General features: G+C 40.8%; 1 protein-coding gene and 2 long non-coding RNA genes across 3 annotated transcripts in view; all 3 read right to left on the bottom strand.

Annotated features, from left to right (window-relative positions):
• LOC125140200 overlaps positions 1 to 8,936 on the bottom strand; it is an 86,168-nt gene extending 77,232 nt beyond the window's left edge. The window contains exon 1 of the long non-coding RNA XR_007139440.1: positions 8,151 to 8,936. This is a non-coding gene — a long non-coding RNA (uncharacterized LOC125140200). The remainder of the gene's footprint in view (positions 1 to 8,150) is intronic.
• Positions 8,937 to 12,026: 3,090 nt separating this feature from the next.
• LOC113636853 (metacaspase-1-like) lies at positions 12,027 to 13,945 on the bottom strand. The gene is made up of 3 exons (XM_047808377.1): positions 13,926 to 13,945; positions 12,279 to 13,172; positions 12,027 to 12,170 (listed from the first exon to the last, which is right to left on the bottom strand). The coding sequence occupies exons 1-3, from the start codon at positions 13,943 to 13,945 to the stop codon at positions 12,158 to 12,160; spliced, it is 927 nt and encodes a 308-aa protein (XP_047664333.1). The 3' UTR covers positions 12,027 to 12,157.
• A 1,471-nt stretch (positions 13,946 to 15,416) lies between these two features.
• The window catches only part of LOC125140201, a 15,313-nt gene continuing 8,229 nt past the window's right edge, over positions 15,417 to 22,500 (bottom strand). The window contains exon 2 of the long non-coding RNA XR_007139441.1: positions 15,417 to 15,797. This is a non-coding gene — a long non-coding RNA (uncharacterized LOC125140201). The remainder of the gene's footprint in view (positions 15,798 to 22,500) is intronic.

The raw sequence follows: 22,500 nt of genomic DNA, 5'->3' as shown, positions 1-22,500 counted from the left end.
GTTTGTGTGTGTGTGTGTGTGTGTGTGTGTGTGTGTGTGTGTGTGTGTGTGTGTGTGTGTCCTGAAATGATCGTATCCTCTCCTGGGTGTGTTCCTAGGAAAATGTTCCCATGATAAAAACAGATAAGACTGGTGAAGGGTGAAGGAATCTAGTGCTGTGTGGTGAAATGTTCAATTTGCATGTGTGTGTGAGTGTGAGTGTGTGTGTGTGTGTGTGTGTGTGTGTGTGTGAGAGAGAGAGAGAGAGAGAGAGAGAGAGAGAGAGAGAGAGAGAGAGAGAGAGAGAGAGAGATATGACATGTGATCAACCTAACTGTCCTCACCACTCAATCCACAAGCAAGAAAATTACATCTGCACTACTGCTAAAGCTGTGTGTGTGTGTGTGTGTGTGTGTGTGTGTGTGTGTGTGTGTGTGTGTGTGTGTGTGTGTGTGTGTGAGAGAGAGATATGACATGTGATCAACCTAACTGTCCTCACCACTCGATCCACAAGCCAGAAAATTACATCTGCAACACTGCTAAAGCTCTGTGTGTGTGTGTGTGTGTGTGTGTGTGTGTGTGTGTGTGTGTGTGTGTGTGTGTGTGTGTGTGTGTGTGTGTGAAAAACTTTTTCTTCTCCAAAATCGCTAGATAAAACTGCAAGGCCTTCTTTTCTTACACCGGTTATGTCCTTGTCGTTGTCACCACGACGACGGCCAGCCTCGACTCCCGGCGAGACGCAGCGAGGAGCCCTGTAATCACAGACGGACCGATGTCATGGTAACGGCAGTGCTAATCGTTGCCACAGTTTCGAGCTGTAGGAAGTCGGTGCTGTGATGCTCGTACGGTGACCCCCGATGTTCTCCACGAGATCTCTTGTAAAAAAAAACATCCACCAGCTTCGCACGACCTCCACGGCGAGTTTCCGGATCCGAAGCGCGCGCTCGGGATCGTTTCGGCTCGTCGTGTGGCGTTTTAGACTGCTTCTTTTCCTGCAGTTCTTACAGGGACTATGAAAAAAACACTGACTTCTTTTCCTGTGAGTTTCCCTGAAAATCCACTCGTGTTTTCTGACATGAGCATTTTTCAGGAAGTCGATATTCGGCACTGGGCGAGGCAGAGATAATAAATTCTTAAACGCATCACAGCACAAGGCTCGTTTTTTTGGTCCTTTCTTTATAAGATATGTTTCTGAAGCACACGGACTGAACCCCGAACATCCGCTATACACGTTTACTACATACGGTAATACACACGAGTCATATAGCTAAAACGTTTACATCAAGTGACTGTATTTGGATCTGTAATGTTGAAGCATGGATTTTATTTCCGTTATTAAACACATACGTAAACATCGCTGTTATATAACTGACTAATTAAGGCTGAGAACTTGCTAGCAGCTAGCTTTACCACGACTAGGCCATTAGGCCGCGACTGCCCCAAATGCTAGCTAGCTCACTAAGAATCCTAATGTTAAATAGCTTGATCGCATACCTGGCTAATGTGAAATGCAAGCTATGAGCTAATAATTTGTCTTAATTACTAATTAGCTTGTTAACCCAGACATTTAAACCCTTTACATATCTAATAGCTAAGCTGCTATGTAAAGTACAGTAATGTGTCCCATCCTCTGAAGATGAAGATACTGAGGATGAACCAATGAATAAATACGTAGTCTCCATGTACTGTATACGATATATTTAGCTTATCAAGTTTTTTTTTTCCTGTCAGAATCGTGTGGCATTTAAGCGAAGTATGTGGCATGGCACGTCGTCTGTGAACGGGACAGCAAGCGATCGTCCATATAAGTGCACAGATTTTCTTCTTGCTTCTTCTCTTTCTCTTTATTAAACGCACAATTAAAAAAAAAAGAGCGTTCTTTCTAATTGACTTGAGTAGAAAACAGTGGCATCGTATTGACAGGTTCATCGTCTGTCAGCATGCAGCTTGCTGTTTGAAGTTTATTGATTGGTTTTAATTACACAATATCCTAGCATTAGCTAAACGATTAATGAACTTAAATACAGATACGACTTGCTAATGAGGTGATGAGGTAGTGTGGTGTTTGGAAGCATTGTTATGTACAGTAAATGCTAATAACAGGAACTTTACCAAGGTGCAAACTGGCTAATTGTTTAAAATGACACCTTGAGGGACTTTTTAAAATACGGCTGAAAACGTCCCTTCCCTCATTTTCCCTCTGCAGACAGAAACGAACCAATCAGTGACCCCATGGGTAGAGGTCTCGTCGGGCAGCGAATTTGCCGCGACGCTAAAAATAGGCAGCGCTAAAAATACCGCGTTCCGGTCTGCGATATGAGACGAAATTCTCTGTAGCGTACCTGTGTTTTCTTCAGGAGACGGAAAAGCACAAGGTTTAGTCACATGGCATAAACCCCGGGAGCTCTGATCGAGTTATTTGGCACTTTATCCATAAAAATGTGTATGAAAGTAAATCGAGAGAGTGCAGTGAAGTAAAGAGAAAAAAGAAAAGAAAAAAAAAATTTGTCCATGTCCAATATGATGGATAGTGCATCTGTAATCAGTACATTTCCTACATGGCTGCTTGCACAGCATACTGTTTATTCTTTAATTTTCATCTTTATATCTCCTCACCTCGTGCTCCTGTCTACGAGTAAACACAGACAGACAGCCGTGACTCAGCAGACGGGGATTAGTCGCTCGGTTTATGCTTTTATTACACTGTGAAATGGGGAGTTTTTTTTTAATGTGCTGGAACGCTAGATGTTGTTCCACGCACATTCAGCTCCCTAAGGAACGATGTTGTTAATGTTCATCTACATTTAGATCCCGAATGAACAAACCACGCACTACGCTGATGAGAGGAAGAACACACAGAAGAAACCCTGAGAGGAACCGGACTTGAAGGAACCGAGAGACGCCAGAAACTTGTCCTACTGCCCTCGGAAATCACGTCGTTAGTCACTTGGAGTCATTCTGACCTGTTACGTGATTAGCTCTTGTTGTGTGAGAGCTACATGTTAGATGAAAGAATTGGGGAGAACATTGGTAAGGATTGAAGCACCTCTTGGGCAATGTTCTGAAACAATATCAATCAGGGTTCTGCAGAATTCGGGACCGACGGTGAACGTTCCTTCGGAATATGGAACAACCGCAACTCTGTGTAGAAGATACCGGGATCAGCCACAACCCTTCTAGAGGAGACCAGGATCAACCACGACTCTGCCTAGAGAAGCCCAGGATCAACCAGGACTCCTCTTAAAGGAGACCAGGATCAACCACAACTCCTCTTAGAGGCAAAAAGGATCAACCATGACCCCATTTAGAGGAGACCAGGATCAACCCCAACTCTGCCTAGAGGAGACCAGGATCAACCCCAACTCCTCTTAGAGGAAACCAAGATTAACCACGACTCCTCTTAGAGGAGACCAGGATCAACCCCAACTCTTCCTTAGAGGAGACCAGGATCAACCCCAACTCTTCCTTAGAGGAGACCAGGATCAACCCCAACTCTTCCTTAGAGGAGACCAGGATCAACCCCAACTCTTCCTTAGAGGAGACCAGGATCAACCCCAACTCTTCCTTAGAGGAGACCAGGATCAACCCCAACTCTTCCTTAGAGGAGACCAGGATCAACCCCAACTCTTCCTTAGAGGAGACCAGGATCAACCCCAACTCTTCCTTAGAGGAGACCAGGATCAACCCCAACTCTTCCTTAGAGGAGACCAGGATCAACCCCAACTCTTCCTTAGAGGAGACCAGGATCAACCCCAACTCTTCCTTAGAGGAGACCAGGATCAACCCCAACTCTTCCTTAGAGGAGACCAGGATCAACCCCAACTCTTCCTTAGAGGAGACCAGGATCAGCCTCGACTCTTCTCCATGAAGTGTAATGAAGTACCGAAGTAGGAAATAAACTGGTGAATCAGACCAAAGCACAAGAGCCAGCAAGACAAGAAAATAAACAGTTTTCCAAACAATAATTATTTTTTTCGGAAATGTTCTAGATCAATCTACCGTATACACGACGAAACCCACGTCGGTTCATGAGGTAAAAAAAATCGGATTCTGACTCCTGTATATCCGTACACACCATCTCGAGTGTGCAAAATAAAGCATAAGCATCTGCGTGTTGGCAAAGCAGGTTGGAAAGTCATGAAGAAATGAAATGTTGTCATAGTGATGTGCTATGAATATGATTTCCATATCAAAAGGCCTTCACACTAATAGCATGACGCCAACTCTCCAAAGCAAACTTGGTAAACACCAGAACAGTACTGAAGTAGTAATTATGCTCTCAGAAAGAAGAGACAGAGCGATAGAAAGAGAGAGAGAGAGATAGAGAAAGTTTCCTGCCTGTTAAAGAAAATACACTGAGAAAATCAGGCGTGTTACAGAAGCAATTACGTGTGAAGTAGATTATATAGCGAACGTTCTGGATACAGCGTATAAGCCTCAATTACGGCTGCTAATATAACGGATTTACTCTCTGACTTCCTAACTAACTGAATTAGATTAGGTTTGTTTCTCATCAAAGTTAATGAGATCACAAAAAATGGTACTAACGATCAAAAAAGAACGTTAGCACACGACGGCAACGGGTTCACGCCGGCCTCGAGGTGCGGTCTAACCCGTTCCTGTCGTCTGTCATCTCCGTAGCCGAACATAAATTTCCCGAGCATGCGTTCGGTGTCAAATTAACTGTCCAATACATGGAGGCCAGGATGCAAAGATATTACCGGTGGTTAGAAATGTGACATGACCTGAGATGAAATTAATCAGGCATGACAGAGGGGGTGATGGGGGGAAGGGACGGCGACACAGCACGGCGTAAATGATTTATTTATTTATTTATTTGTCAGTTCATTTAAATATGAGAACGTACTCGTACAAAAGCGTCGCTCCAATTTGTATTATATTCAAATTATCATAAAGTGTTAGTTGTTATTTATGTGTATAGTGCACTTAACAATAAACATCCTCATAAACCCGCTTTACAAAGAATGCAGATTCAGACCAGGAGCTCATTTGCATAAAATATACTAATTTGCATAAAATATGCCAATTTGCATAAAATATCGCTCATTTGCATAAAAAAGCCATTTGAAACCTGTGCTTGTTTTTTTTTTTCTTAAAATCCTAAAGTAAATTTGCGTATTCAGAAATGTCTTAGTTGTGATCCAAAATCCATTCCAGTCCAAAAGTTTGCACGCCCTGTAATGAGGACTAAACTGCGGTTTTGCGTTACAAAAGGTTCAAATTGTGTTTCAGGTTAATAGTAAAGGAACAAATAAATGCTGTATAACGTTGTATAGATTCTCTCAACGTCACGGTCGATAGAAAGGACGCCCTGTTCGACAACATAACGGTGTGAATTTGTTATTTCCATCCAGCAGCTCTGTGCATGCCTGATGACCTGGACCAGGAGTCCATTATTCTCCAATTCCATCAAATGGGACCTTGAGGAACATTCATGGAGTCCATCTGTTATATTAGCACTGCTTCAGGAAAAAAAAAATCGCCTGTTCTCCGCTATTAATCTTCGAACACATGGCAATTTCCTAGCATGCTGTTTTGTAAAAAAATAAGAAAAAAACCACACAACAACAATCTCGGAGTGAGCGCGATGGCGTGGAAGACAATCAAGAGAAATGCCTTTTGGCAGCTCACTCTGCCGTACCAGAAGCTCCAGTGACAATTACCCAAAACACAATCTGACCGAATCATCTGATGAAAAACACCCGAGAGAGCAGAGCATCCTGCGAGAAACTGTCTTGGAGGAAAATCTGGAGGAAATTTTCAGCCTGAAATTTTAAAATCACGTCATAAAAGGAAAGAACGTTCCGGTTTTGCGATCATGTGTGACGCTTAGTTCAGTCTGTGTGCGATGTTTTATCAGATACGAATACGAAAGTAGTGACGGAGAAATGCAAACAAAACAAGATAACTGAGTGAATCGAACCTCGTGATTACGTCAAATTCACTTTTTGTGTTTTCACTTTTTGTGTTTGTTTTCTGCTCGTGAACACAGCGTTGTTTTCTTTTTATCGTCGCGGGTCAAACCTTCTAATCGTATAATCTCACAGTTACTGTTTCTGGAAGTTGATTATTTTCCTTCAACAAAACAACCTGCAGTGTTTTATATCCGGTACACGAGTCCACGTTTATATCCGGTTCGGCTGTTACTATAGAAACAATAACTTACGCTACGGAAGGTGGAACATGTTATCACACGATCTGTTTAAGTATTTTATGAGGATCGTGATGATTATCGTCCTGACCTTTGACCTGTACAGTCATTCACTCCAGCCTCTGAACTCCCACCCGAGCGTGACTCATTAAACATTGACTCGATTCCAGCACCGACACCAACACCGATTAATCTCTTTGAGCTGAAAGAGCTGCAGGGTGAACGTTCATACGTTCGACACGACAACCGTGTGAGAAAAAAGGCAGCGCTCCTAAATATTAATGCACTGCAGAAAAACGACGGCTGGTGATTGAACATGGGAGTCACGTGTGAAGCACCGCTGTGAGTCAACGACGTCCGGAGACACTTACAGTACAGGCCAACAAACGTGACCTGACGCCGCACTTATGTGTGGACAGAGTGGAAATTAAAATCAAAATTTCTACAGTTTGTGTATGTGTGTGTGTGTGTGTGTGTGTGTGTGTGTGTGTGTGTGTGTGTGTGTGTGTGTGTGTGTGTGTGTGTGTGTGTGTGAGTACTGGTGATGAACAACCCAAACAGAACGCTGAATATTTTAGCAGCATTTGTTGAAGAATTCGTGGATTTTCTGCTGATACTCCGTGCATGTGTCATGTTCTCACAGATATAAAGGATGCAGAACAGAAGCTTTCCTTGTCACAGACATAGAACTCCATCATTTGTACCTTTAGTGTGTATCTTTGTTTAGCTTTTACAGCAATGGTTAAAGTCCGGTTAAGTGCTTTAAACTATTTTTAAGGTTTAATGATACGTAACAAACACAAAGCAGGGCACTTTAACAGGACCCCACAGCGACGGTTAAGGAACGGTACATTTTGCTATGTTTATTTCTGACAGTTTGGCTTCTTTTTGCGGTCGTGTGTCTGCTTTCTCTAACAACGTAAGGGTCAGAGCTCTCAGAAATAACGGCGCTAAACTGTACTTTGTGTATAGGTCTTGACCTCAAAGTGGATTAGATTTTAATTTTGTGACGCAAAACATCAAATTATAGTAAAACTGTCAGACTCCTTTATTCAGAAAAACTTACATTTATTTTATTCATACTGATTAGAAATTAAGGCTTGGTGAACCTGGGATTCAAACTCATGACCTTCCAATCAACACCCAAGCCACTACATCCCCATACGGTATGAAAGACGTAGCCTTGATAACTTCGCCACAGCAACAAGGTACAGTTTGGTGCCTCAATGATATTTGCTCAGCTCCTGGAAATAACTAGAAATTCTGCACAGCTTTCGAACACGCAGGTATTCAGAGTGGCACAATTTAAAAACAAAGCTCCTGAGACACCTTTTGTACCTTTAATCTTTGTGTATAAACTTTTATAAGTGAGTAAATTATAGGTTAATGTAGATCACTGATAGGTGATTAATTAGACTCCACATGCACTTCCCAGGTCGAATACAAGTGCTGAAAGGAATTTAAGGGAGCAAAAGTACAAAAGATAAAATATTCTGGATATGTGAAATCCTCTCAGCCTCGTGACTTTTTCTTGCATAAATTGTTCGGATAAAATAGAATTATCGCGTGTGTGTGTGTGTGTGTGTGTGTGTGTGTGTGTGTGTGTGTGTGTGTGTGTGTGTGTGTGTGTGTGTGTGTGTGAACTCAATTTGCATGTGCGTGCCCATTTTGTTCCAAAACTGCTCTCCAACGCATCCAGCATTGTTCCAAAAAAAAACCCAAACAATTCTGAGTCACAACTTGCAACATTTACATCACACTAAAACGCGTCCACGGTAAAATACGCATCGTGCAGTTAGACTAGAAAGCCCTGTAGTCTACCGACTTCCGCCCATCCTGGATTTCTAGAGCATCCTATGAACAATAAAACACGGCGAGCTGGAAGTGATGGAGAGAAGAAGAAGAAGAAGAAGAAGAAGAAGAAGAAGAAGAAGAAGAAGAAGAAGAAGAAGAAGAAGAAGAAGAAGAAGAAGAAGAAGGATGGATGTTGCGCACTCACCAGACGTGGAGTAAAGGAAACGGCACTATCCTCTTCTCTCCTCTCCTCTCATCCGCTCCTATTCTCTCCTCTCCTCCTCTCCGAGTCCCTGAATTCACCAGAGGAAGGATCCTGCTCTCATTGTTGAGGGAGGGAGACGGATCAGTTGGCCGGATGTCCGCGGTGGGACGGAGGGGATGCGAGCGCAGTGTGGATCCACCGCGACAGAGGCAGAGCTACAGAGCGCAGCGGCGGAGGCTTTCATCCGCGCATCACACACAAACCCCACAAATCTCTCTCTCTCTCTCTCTCTCTCTCTCTCTCTCTCTCTCTCTCTCTCTCACACACACACACACACACACACACACACACACACACACACACACACACACACACACACACACACACACACACACACACACACAATGTAAGATCATAGAGCGCCATCTGCCGCTGCCGCTTTTTAAAAAAAGCAAGAAACTTTTAGCAACCTTAAAAATAAGTTTCAGTAATCTCACATTTTAGATGTTTATGCAAACTTTCGATAAAAAAATATCCTTTTAAATTAAGGTCTAACATGTGACTTAAACTTTTGCTACTCTTAAATATAAAGAAACAAAAGAGGGATTTCATAGTGATGCCATAGAAGAACCATTTTCCCCAAAGAAACTTTCAGTAAATTAGTATTCATTTATATTTTATAGTATTCAGTATATTACTAAATTCATTTTCCAACTATAAAGAACATTTCAAAGATGTTAAGGTCCTTCATCGAACCAAACACTCTGACAAAGAACCATTTAAGTGCATAAAATATAACCTGATAAAAAGATATGACTCACTCATCTACATCTGTTTAACCTGATCATACAGTTCAGCTCTCAGGACAACAAGATCTCACACACACAAACACATGGCTGGAAGATAATGATGCTAATGAAGCTAACAACAATCTTTCCAGGCTGTTGTCTGATCGTGGAATTAAAAAAATATAATCTGACTTTATAAATAAAATATAATATCATGTCTGCATGCGTGTGAGATGCTGAGTTATAACTCCTGTATTAACTCCAGAGCTTTGAAGTGTACATAGAAGTTGCTGAAGGTGTGTTTCTGGTGCTGAAGGTCTTTCTCTGTGACGTGGCTTTGAGTCTCGTTCAGAGATCATGGGATCGAGAACGGATCTGGATTTGGTGACTTGTTTCGGGTTCTTTAAATTCCACACAAACCACAAAAACGATTTTATAGATTTTAAGTCATGAGTCAATAACAAGTGTCTTAACAAGCTTCATTCGTTTTTTGTACTTTTTGTCCTTTCCTACATGCCCAAGTGCAGTTTAACAGTATACACATGATTCTTTTAGTCCATGACAAATAAGCACTTTAAAAACCAGATTGTTTTGAAAGCTGCTGTATCTCATCATCATTGATCACTTGTATAATAATCAGTGTTGAGTTCAGGAGAAGTGCTGCTTCAGGGAGTGGAGCTTGGACCCCGGTGCGACACATCCCGCTGAACTGAACGGATTCCTTGCATATTTTCATTGCTAATAAGCTCCTATTTCTGTTCAACAGCTTTCCACTTGGTGTCATGCATCCTGAAAGAATTCTGGTTATCGGAGTCTTCATTTTCCATCAAGTGAAATCAGCTTGAGACACCAGCGGGTAAGTCGGTAGTATTGGAGCCATGATGCTGAATACTGCAGTAATTTTAAGGCGTTTGGTGTTGAATATAAATTCCTTCCATCCCAGGACGTCTGAGCAGTGCTCAGAAAACAATGTGGGTGTTGGATATTTGGTGATTTATTTATTTATTTATTTTTGAGAGTCTTTCCTGCTGATGTCTCCTGCCCTGAGAGTCTCAACCTGAATTCTGATCACATACTGTACTGTATGTACCCTTAAAGGTATTGTATTCTCCAATCATTCCCAGCAATCAGCTCTGCATTCGTACTTCTAGTTGCACTTCCCTGGATCATTTATCCTTCACAAGACTTTTATTCACTTGCACCTAAAAATCAGACATTTTTCAAAACCTTTACTACCTTCCGTTTATACAAAGTGCTCTCTCTAAGCTCCTCCTCCAAATCTTAAGGTTCCTTCTCAAAGACATTCTGACTTTCTCCTTGAGGAACTTTCTCTGGATTCTGTATTCTCACAGATTTTTCTCCTGACCTCCTCGACACAAAACTCATTTCTCTTTACGAAGGCATCATCTTCAGGTTAATGTTATGGTTTCCTAGAAGTTTTTCTTGCTCATTAATATCCAGAATTTCTATAAAACTGCTTTTTCCTTCCCTTCTGATACAGAACCACCAAACCGAAGTCACTGTACATCACGCCGGTTGCACAACGTCTCACCCTTCGCATGTTCTTCCGGCATTTGTAAATAAACGCCAGCTTTTTAACAATTACACAAATGCATCTGTTTATTTGCAGTATCTGCTGTACAAATCTCTGTTACTGCAGAAATGACAATATTTTGGAATGAGTGAATTTAATATAAACCTCAGAGCTGCTGTTATAGAAAATGAATCATCCCTCTGTGCCCCTGCATTCAGTGCTGCTATAACTGTATTTTTCAGTTCACTGACTCTGTAAGGAAATGCTTTTAAGGAGATCTATGACTGAGGTAAATGTTTGCACAAAAAAAAATAGCTTGCACTCAGTCAATAGTGTGTGTGTGTGTGTGTGTGTGTGTGTGTGTCTGTGTCTGTGTGTGTCACAATAACGTGAACGCATCATTTGAAGCTGTTTCCTTTTTTTTGCTTTGCTTCTCACATCTCGTCCGAGCAGCCTGTAAACAAAAGCCGGGATGCCCTTTGAGTCAGTCTGATCTGTCGCTCGGCTTCAGGGAACACGGCTTCTCCGAGGCACGTCGCTCGATACTGAAAGAAATGAGGAGGTTTGATATTACCCCGTATGAGCCGAGGCTTACGGTGTGGCTCAGACGCCGAGCAGGAGATTGAAATTCTTTCCAACGCATGGTAATGAATTTTGCAAAACGTCTTCATGATATGATCAACTATAATGAGTTTTTGAAGATTCGGCTGAATAAAAAGAAGGGTTTCTTTTCTGTATCCCAGTGAAGTAAACAGACATCACACAAAAGCAATTACAGTAAACAGTCATTGTCTGAAACGTTGTTGTGTTTTTTTTTACCCGTGGCATCATTTACACGAGCTCTTCGTTTGGATGATTTTAGCCCTGGACCTTTAAAGGCTTCTGTAGAAACCTGCAAGTGTTTTTTTTCTGTTGGCATTTGTACGTTAAGAAGAACCCTTAATTATTGAAAGAAGTCTTGTATCCTAAGAGTGTAGCATTGATTACAGTCATGAATACAATAGAAACTTCTAATTGTTGCTCAGAATTTTCTATAAAAATATAGATGTATTTAATGAGTATGTGTGCAGGACAAATTCCTGGTGATTACTCATTAGTCATTATTTTGTTCCCTGAACCTGTCATGGTTTGAATTATCGTTGTGTTTATTTTTTTAATACCGTTGGTTCTTGGCACGATTCACTGGGATCTACTGGTTCTCCTAGTTCTAATTGGAACCCTTGTAAGGTTCTACATAAAAATGGTCACATACTTTAAGCATAGCAAATGTTTTCACACCCATTGGATTTGAATGGGAGATCTCCAAAGATGTGTGTGTGTGTGTGTGTGTGTGTGTGTGTCTGTGTGTGTGTGTGTGTGTGTGTGTGTGTGTGTGTGTGTGTGTGAGAGAGAGAGAGAGGGGGGGGGGGGTTTACATCACATTCCCAAAGATTATTCATACCTTAACTTATATCATATTTATGTAGTGATAAAGAAGCTGTAGAACCTAAAAGGTGTGTGAGGGTGCACAAACTTTTGCATTCACATTCACATTAATAAACCAGGACACATCGGTGCGGGTTTATGTACTTTTATGTTTAATTATCAATAACTGTAGCAAATAAATTCATTAATAGTGAGTTCACATTCTAAAATACACAACAATAATAATGTTAATAATTCAATGTATTATAAAAGACACAACTTCAGTGTATAGACCTGTACAAGTGTATAGACCTGTACAAGTGATTAGACCTGTACAAGTGATTAGACCTGTACACGTGATTAGACCTGTACAAGTGATTAGACCTGTACAAGTGTATAGACCTGTACAAGTGATTAGACCTGTACAAGTGATTAGACCTGTACAAGTGATTAGACCTGTACACATGATTAGACCTGTACAAGTGATTAGACCTGTACAAGTGATTAGACCTGTACACATGATTAGACCTGTACAAGTGTATAGACCTGTACAAGTGATTAGACCTGTACAAGTGATTAGACCTGTACAAGTGATTAGACCTGTACAAGTGATTAGACCTGTACACATGATTAGACCTGTACAAGTGATTAGACCTGTACAAGTGATTAGACCTGTACAAGTGATTAGACCTGTACAAGTGATTAGACCTGTACAAGTGATTAGACCTGTACACGTGATTAGACCTGTACAAGTGATTAGACCTGTACACGTGATTAGACCTGTACAAGTGATTAGACCTGAACAAGTGATTAGACCTGTACAAGTGATTAGACCTGTACAAGTGTATAGACCTGAACAAGTGATTAGACCTGTACAAGTGATTAGACCTGTACAAGTGTATAGACCTGTACAAGTGATTAGACCTGTACAAGTGATTAGACCTGTACAAGTGTATAGACCTGTACACGTGATTAGACCTGTACACGTGATTAGACCTGTACAAGTGATTAGACCTGTACACGTGATTAGACCTGTACAAGTGATTAGACCTGTACAAGTGATTAGACCTGTACAAGTGATTAGACCTGTACAAGTGTATAGACCTGAACAAGTGATTAGACCTGTACAAGTGATTAGACCTGTACAAGTGTATAGACCTGTACAAGTGTATAGACCTGTACAAGTGATTAGACCTGTACAAGTGATTAGACCTGTACAAGTGTATAGACCTGTACACGTGATTAGACCTGTACACGTGATTAGACCTGTACAAGTGTAAACCAGACTGCACTTTTCTTTAGAAACATTTTACACTTTATATTAAATGAGAAAGAGAGCAGAAAAAGATTCGCTTCATCGTTAACAGACGTGAATCGTTTTCATCATCTAAATCATGTTCCGACTGCCACAAGATGGTGTCGCGATGCCGTGAATCTGAAATGTGGCACGACCCTTTTTTTTTTCCCCCTCAGTTCGGTCGTGTTACATTTTTACAGCGGCTGTTGCTTTTCTAACCATTTTCAGTTTCTCTTCTGATGTGAAATTACTGCGATCACGATCACACAAGGCTGAATTTCGTGACTGAAACACTTTTTGAGTGAGTGTGTGTGTGTGGGGGGTGTAGGGTGAAGGGTGTGTGTGAGTGTGTAGTGTGTCAGGAATTCCATCCAGTGAACTTTGGCCATCACCCAGCAGAACTCAGGAGAAGGAGGATATGGAGACACACTCTCACTTTCTGTTTGCTGACAGGAAGGATATCGAGTTCCTGAGAAAATGCAAACGATCAACGAAGCGTGGTTAGCATCGTGCATAAGCATGTAAGCCGAGGAGCTCACGGGGACGTGATTATATAACCCTCAGTTCAAACGACAGATTAAATATCTCTGTTCAAACAGCACAAAAATCGCTCTTTTAAGCATCTGTGCAAACATCATACCGTATGTACGACTTTAAATCTGTAAACCTTACACGTGTGAAAATGAACGAATCGTTCAACATTTGTGTTCATGGAAAAAACACCGACTGTCCGTTTTATTAGGAACACCTACCTGCACACACACTCGGTCATGTAGCTACTGTATCTAATCAGCCATCTATGTGTCAGATTCAGGTCAAGAGCTGCAGATAAAGTTCAAGTTAAACAGATATCAGGATAAAGACAAATTTAGATTTCTATTATTTTAACCATGGGATGGCTGGTGGTTGGTGCCAGAAGTGAAGGTTTGAGTATTTCTGAAGAATTTCCTGCTGGTATTTTCACACGAAAGTAAACATCGGTGAGCGAGCGACAGTTCCGTGGGTGGAAACACCTCGTCGTTGGGAGAGATACGAAGACAATTTCCAGCTTGGTTCAAGCTAAAAAAAGAAGGATATAAGATCTCTAATCATGTGATGATCATCAGTCTTTAAATGTGTGATGAGAAGAAAAGAATCTTAGGCATGGCAACTAAGGTTAGCACTAAGTATTAATGCTAGCACTAAGTATTAGGGATTAAAAAAGACCTGTTTACACTAAACTCACTTGTACGTCTAAGGGACGCTGCTGAACAAATATATATTTATCGTTATTTTTATTATACAATTTCTTGAAGAGGCGGGGCACGGTGGTTTAGTGGTTAGCACGTTCACCTCACACCTCCAGGGTCGGGGGTTCGATTCCCGCCTCCACCTTGTGTGTGTGGAGTTTGCATGTTCTCCCTGTGCCTCGGGGGTTTCCTCCGGGTACTCCGGTTTCCTCCCCCGGGCCAAAGACATGCATGGTAGGTTGATTGGCATCTCTGGAAAATTGTCCGTAGTGTGTGTGTGTGTGTGTGTGTGTGAGTGAATGAGAGTGTGTGTGTGCCCTGTGATGGGTTGGCACTCCGTCCAGGGTGTATCCTGCCTCGATGCCCGATGACGCCTGAGATAGGCACAGGCTCCCCGTGACCCGAGAAGTTCGGATAAGCGGTAGAAGATGAATGAATGAATGAATGAATGAATGAAAAACACAGAAAATCAGCATGTAAATATCATGTGAAAATAATGAAATTGTGTAGAAATCACACAGATATATATATATATATATATATATATATATATATATATATATATATATATATATATATATATATATATAAGACATGAACATAATCAAATCACGTTGAAGCGCGGCATGTGAAGCGTCTCAGACAGACCTGGGTATCATTTATGTGGGAAGATTCGCTGACTTTACTATAAAATAATCCATCTTAGCTTAAAAAAAGGGACTTTTGATGCAACCTGAGGACAAACCGAATTTCAGCCGAGAATGAAATTAAACCTGAATCGAAAGGAAGTGAAAGTAATCATGTAACACACGATAAGCAGAGTGTAGATGAGGCATTTCCTAACGTGTGTGTTTCCCAATGGAGGGTGGAGAACAATTTCCCACATTCAAAACGGAACCAGACACACACACACACACACACACACACACACACACACACACACACACACACACACACACACACACACACACACACACACACACACACACACACACACACACACACCACGATCACTGAAGTTCATACGGTTTATTAAGTCATTATAAGTCAGTTCTTGTACACTTTTCATTACCAGCTTCATCAGTCCTGAAAAAAATCCCGTCACGTTACGATCCACGTGTTTGTCGCAAAGCAACATCCATCAGCAAACAACCGTCGGCAAACATCCGTCAGCAAACATCCGTCAGCAAACATCCGTCAGCTCTGTCAGCTATTAGAGAAGGTTTAGTGTTGATGAAACGATGTTAAACTGATGAGTTGTGTCTCTATTAAAACGTCCTGTTCTCTTCATTGTTGTTGCCACGAGCTGCGTCGGAGTCTCCGAGTCTCACAGCAGAGTCAAACATTCACCAATATTTACTACATGAGATGATACAGAATGGTGGGAGAAGAAGCCTGGATTTAAGTAGGACACATAAAAGTTTAACATTGTTGATGGAAAAGTAGATGACGACTAAACAATTTCCGACACAACACTCGTCTGTTTAGGAGTTAAATGACTGAAATTCATCGGCATGTCGGGAGAGTAAAAAAGAAAAAGACTAAATCTGTCCTTAATATTTACAGAATTCCTTGTAAAAATAAATAAATAAATAAATAAATAAATAAACAAATGAAAGAAAAGAGATGAGGAGATTCTCTCACAGCCTCGTTTCACCTTGTCCTCGTTTATTTATGTCACAAAGTATGAAACTCATTGTATTAGCTATCAGTGTGTAAGAGTGTGTGTGTCTGTTTGTGTGTGAGTGTCTGTGTGTGTGTTTGTGTGTGTCTGTGTGTTTGTCTGCATTTGTGTGGGAGTTTTCGTGTGTGCATCTGTGCGTGTGTGTGTTTGTGTATGTTTGTTTGTGCATTTATGTGTGTGTTTGTGTGTTTGTCTGCACTTGTGTGGGTGTTTTCGTCTGTGCATTTATGTATGTGTTTGTTTGTGAATTTGTGTGTGTCTGTGTGTGTGTGTGTGTGTGTGTGTGTGTGTGTGTGTGTGTGTGTGTGTGTGTGTGTGTTTGTGTGTGTGTTTGTTTGTGCGTTTGTGTGTGTTTGTGTGTTTGTCTTCATTTGTGTGGGTGTTTTCGTGTGTGCGTTTGTGTGTGTGTTTGTGCATTTGTGTGTGTTTGTGAGTGTGTTTATGTGTGTGTTTGTGTGTTTATGTATGTGTGTGTGTGTGTGTGTGTGTGTTTGTTTGTGCGTTTGTGTGTGTGTTTGTGTGTTTGTCTGCATTTGTGTGGGTATTTTCATCTGTGCAATTATGTATGTGTTTGTGCATTTGTGTGTGTTTGTGTGTGTTTGTGAGTGTGTTTATGTGTGTGTGTGTGTTTGTGTGTGTGTTTATGTGTGTTTATGTGTGTGTGTGTGTGTGTGTGTGTGTGTGTGTGTGTTTATGTGTGTGTTTATTTGTGCGTTTGTGTGTGGTTGTGTTTGTGTATGTGTTTGTGTGTGTGCATTTGTGTGTTTGTGTGTGCGTGTGTCTTTGGGTTTGTCTGTGTGTTTGTGTGTGTGTTTGTGTGTGTGTGTGTGTGTGTGTGTGTGTGTGTGTGTGTTTGTGTGTGTGTTTGTTTGTGCGTTTGTGTGTGTTTGTGTGTTTGTCTTCATTTGTGTGGGTGTTTTCGTGTGTGCGTTTGTGTGTGTGTTTGTGTATGTTTGTTTGTGCGTTTGTGTGTGTGTTTGTGTGTTTGTCTGCATTTGTGTGGGTGTTTTCAGCTGTGCATTTATGTATGTGTTTGTGCATTTGTGTGTGTTTGTGAGTGTGTTTATGTGTGTGTTTGTGTGTTTATGTATGTGTGTGTGTGTGTGTGTGTGTGTTTGTTTGTGCGTTTGTGTGTGTGTTTGTGTGTTTGTCTGCATTTGTGTGGGTATTTTCATCTGTGCATTTATGTATGTGTTTGTGCATTTGTGTGTGTTTGTGTGTGTTTGTGAGTGTGTTTATGTGTGTGTGTGTGTTTGTGTGTGTGTTTATGTGTGTTTATGTGTGTGTGTGTGTGTGTGTGTGTGTGTGTGTGTGTGTGTGTGTGTGTGTGTGTGTGTGTGTGTGTGTGTGTGTGTTTATGTGTGTGTTTATTTGTGCGTTTGTGTGTGGTTGTGTTTGTGTATGTGTTTGTGTGTGTGCATTTGTGTGTTTGTGTGTGCGTGTGTCTTTGGGTTTGTCTGTGTGTTTGTGTGTGCAAATGTGTTTGTGTGTGTTTCTCTCTTTCACAAAGCTTTACCTTCACAAATACACAAACTTACAAACTTATTATATAAGTTTGTGTATTTATTATATAAATACACAAACATATTATATATTAATTAATCTCATTAATCTCATTATGACTTCGTTTCACTTTGTGTGTCCTTGTGTAACACTTTCCTTGACGACATAACAAAGCAACACAGATGTTTCCAAGACTCTTCAAAATATATTATTTCCTCCTGTTTGTCTCGTGTTGATGACTGAACGTCTTCCTCATGTCGCTGGTGTTAATATCAAACTCTAATGAAACTAGACACTTGTAGAGTTTGATCGGATTCCTGACGCATTTTAGATCAGACTCACAGACACAACAACGTCGGTTCACCAGCGTACCTATAGAAAAGCTTCATGACAGCGCAGATGAGGCACGAAGGAACAGATCAGAAGGATCTTATTTCTGAGCCACATGAAGTGTGTGTGTTCTAACAAACATCTGGCTGGGAAGGTGTGAGAGGTTTGAGTCAGGATCTCACAGGACGGCTTAAAAATAATCGCTTTTACATTCGCATTTATGACATTTGGCAGAATCCCTAATCCAGAGTGACGTGGAAAAGTGCTTTGAAGTCCCGAGCGATAAATGCATGGATATTCGCAGGTTCGCTGAGATACAATCAGACTAAAACTCTGTTGGGAGGAAATACAGAAAGTTGTTTTTTTTTTTTTTATTTCTTTAAAACTAGTATTTCAGGAAGAGGTAGATCTTCATCTGTGACTCAGTTGTTCTGGCATCAAGCAGAAGTTCATTCCAGCACCTTGGTGCGAGAACAAAGAGTCTTGATGCATGGATAAATAATAATAACAATAATAATAATAATTATTATTATTATTATTATGGGGGCACGGTGGCTTAGTGGGTAGCACGTTCGCCTCACACCTCCAGGGTCGGGGTTCGATTCCCGCCTCCGCCTTGTGTGTGCGGAGTTTGCATGTTCTCCCTGTGCCTCGGGGGTTTCCTCTGGGTACTCCGGTTTCCTCCCCCAGTCCAAAGACATGCATGGTAGGTTAATTGGCATCTCTGGAAAATTGTCCGTAGTGTGTGAGTGTGTGAGTGAATGAGAGAGTGTGTGTGCCCTGCGATGGGTTGGCACTCCGTCCAGGGTTTATCCTGCCTTGATGCCCGATGACGCCTGAGATAGGCACAGGCTCCCGTGACCCGAGAAGTTCAGATAAAGTGGTAGAAAATGAATGAATGAATTATTATTATTATTATTATTATTATTATTATTATAATACCCAAGGTAGTTCGGATAAGCGGTAGAAAATGAGCGAGCAAGATAATAATAATAATAATAATAATAATAATAATAATAATCATTCATTCATTCATTCATTTCCTGCCGCTTATCCGAACTTCTCGGGTCACGGGGAGCCTGTGCCTATCTCAGGCGTCATCGGGCATCGAAGCAGGATACACCCTGGACGGAGTGCCAACCCATCACAGGGCACACACACACTCTCATTCACTCACACACTCACACACTACGGACAATTTTCCAGAGATGCCAATCAACCTACCATGCATGTCTTTGGACCGGGGGAGGAAACCGGAGTACCCGGAGGAAACCCCTGAGGCACGGGGAGAACATGCAAACTCCACACACACGAGGCGGAGGCGGGAATCGAACCCCTAACCCTGGAGGTGTGAGGGAAGCGTGCTAACCACTAAGCCAATGTGCCACCTTATTAATAATAATAATAATAATAATAATAAGAAGAAGAAGAAGAAGAAGAAGAAGAAGAAGAAGAAGAAGAAGAAGAAGAAGAAGAAGATTAATAAGAATAATAATAAAAAGGCCGAATCTTTCTGACATTGTAAAGGAGAAAGCAAGAGAAAGAAGAAAAGATCAGTGAGATGTTCGAGGTTTTTACTTTCACGCAGGTGAGTGTGAGCGAGCAGATAAGCAACTCATCATGCGGAAATAAAAATAAATGCATTAATAAAAGAACGTGTGCTGCGCCGTGTGATGCATTTACAGCATTCAGTAATTCATCCTTAGTAACTGCCCGGTCAGGATGATGCCGGTTTGATATTCGATATATTTATGAATAATAATATAATGATGAATAAAATAATAGTTTAATAAGACCTTGAATCGCCATCGTGACTTTTTATCCGGGTTAAAAAAATAAACTTTTTAAATCTGGAGCCGCTTCAAACGAACACGTCCATCAGTTTAGGAACGTTCCGGTTCTTAATGAAATGTAAACAAAAGCATTACCGAGTAAAAGCTGAAGGCGTCGTTTATAACACGATGTTCCCGAGCATCCGTGAGTCATCCTGACAATCCTGTAGTTCTGCTTCATGCTAAATCGCTGTCAGAGGTGGAATTTAGTTTAGTCTGTAAAAGGAACGTTTCTGCTTCGACCCAGTCGTGTGTTTTAACGATAGTAAATGATAAAATATCAGAAGACGCAACACGACCTTCCTTGATGCTGTGAAATATATTTCTCATATATATATTTATATATATATATATATATATATATATATATATATATATATATATATATTTTTTTAATCAGAGATCAGAGCCAGTGAGTGTAATTCCAAACTCAATCAATTAACTTAAAAGTTCTTGGCAGGTGAAGACGAGTCGGAAATCTGCCGACGATGCGGTTATACGTGGCTGAAAGCTGGAGAGGAAATCAGGGCGTGGACTTAGTGCTCTGTCTTGTCAATCACATAGACGCTAACCAATCGTGGGTGATGCATGTGGAAGAGGGCAGATTGTGCTTTACTCCAAGAGTGATGTGACTCAACATGAACAAATGTGGATGGCTGAGTTCGTGTTGCTCTGAGGAAGCAGATGAGGAACTCAGATGAACTCTGGAGTTCCTCAAGAGCTGCTGGTTACACAACCCCAAAAGACTGTATATAACTGTAGAGAGGACATTATTTATAATCCCACTCTCAGTGTTTATAATGATTTATAATCCCATTCTCAGTGTTTATAATGATTTATAATCCCACTCTCAGTGTTTATAATGATTTATAATCCCACTCTCAGTGTTTATAACGATTTATAATCCCACTCTCAGTATTTACAATGATTTATAAACCATTCTGAGTGTTTATAATCATTTATAATCAGGTTCTCTGGTGTCTCGACGTTTCTTCCTCATACCATCTAAGGGAGTTTTTTCTTGCCACAGTCACCTCAGGTTCGCTCATTACGGATAAATACAATTAATGTCCTGTAAAGCTGCTTTGAGACAACGTCCAATGTTAAAAGTGCTATAGAAATAACACTGAATTGAATGGAGTACGTTTTTGATTCTCCACAACAGAATAGACGACGCTCGTCCACGTCGTACAAAACGTTCCAAGATTTTCTGCTCAAAAAAAAAAAACGTTTCTTTTCAGCCTCCAGACTACGTCGAGCTTCTGCAGCTTCTTTCGTATAGACACTCATTTTCATCCGCTTTACATTCACATTTACATTCAAGGCGTTCGGCAGACGTCTGTATCCACAGCAACAGACAAAATATACGTACAATAAAATGCGGTTAAAGATCAACGTCTGGAAATATTACATGAGGTGAACGGTTCAGAAAATTGTTGGATTAGAGTCTCATTTAGAGGCTGCGCTAATTTAATGGATTGTTTATGTTGGAGCAAATAAGTACACGTTCATGTTGTTTTGTCAGATCCAGACATCATCATTATTATTATGTCGCTTTGTAGAAGCCAACATTCCGTTTTTCCTATTTCAGCTTAGACAAAAATGTATAAAATTTAATGTGGCCTAGGTCTTTCGAGCCACATGCACCAAATCCGTTGTAGAACCTGGTCTGACGTTTGTTGCTATTACTTTTCTAAGTGATCCGAGTACTGGTACTTCCGGTACCGGGTCTCAAATTGGCCTTTTTCCCATAGACTCCCATTATAAAACTGTCTACACCAAACTCGGCCAGCTCCTTTAGGGTGACACTCTGAACAAAGGTTTATATTGGTGTACCGACTGGCCTTTCGGTTGTGCCACAGCCCCGCCCCTAAAATATGCAAAATCAAAAAAAATGTTTGCAACATGGACATGTGACATATCAAAACAGTCAGCACAATGAGAGGAACGTCCTCAGGAGTATTCAGATGACGTCACATGCTCGTCTCCACTTGCCTCCAAATGTTTTGGCACCCTATCTTTCTGTCCACTTGCCTCCAAAAGAAACACTGACCCTTATGTCCACTCGCCTCTAAAAAGCACCGGCCTTTGCGAATACTTGCCTCGTCAAAGCCAACATCAAAGTTTGTTGTGACGAACTTTACAAATCTAGTTATTATCATTATCATCATCATCATCATCATCATCATCATTATTATTATTATTATTACTATTATGCAGGATTATTACAGCTGCAGAGTAACTGGAACTTCCCCAGAATATGCACAACGTTCTCAACATTCTCAACGTTCTGCTCGTTCTTCAGACAGGAAACTGAATAAAAAAACTTTGTCATCTTATAAAATCAAGTATTAAATTATTAACCGTATCATTATTAAACATTACGATTTCAGACCTAATGTAGTATATATATACGTATATGTATATATACGTATATATGTATATATATATATATGCAGTGTGCGAAAGTTTTCACGCCTCTGGTATGAATCATACATCGTTTTTTTTTTTTTTTTTTAAGACAAAACGTTTAGCGTCTCAGGTCTGATGGACGTTGCTCTATTAACAGGAAATTGATTCTACAGAACAAGAAAAAAAAGCATACCCTGAGGACACGATGAAAAGATTGCATCTATTTCTAAAAGGATGTTTAGCGTCTTGACAGATCTGCTTTTATCATCACAGACACCGTTCTGTCGCATCCACTTTTCTTTTTATTTCCCTCTGACGTTTTCTTTACCTCTTTTCT

This window comes from Tachysurus fulvidraco, chromosome 25 (assembly GCF_022655615.1).
Source record: "Tachysurus fulvidraco isolate hzauxx_2018 chromosome 25, HZAU_PFXX_2.0, whole genome shotgun sequence".
NCBI classification, from domain to species: domain Eukaryota; kingdom Metazoa; phylum Chordata; class Actinopteri; order Siluriformes; family Bagridae; genus Tachysurus; species Tachysurus fulvidraco.
Note: the sequence above shows the minus strand (reverse complement) of the source record. Positions and strands in the feature narration are given on the sequence as shown.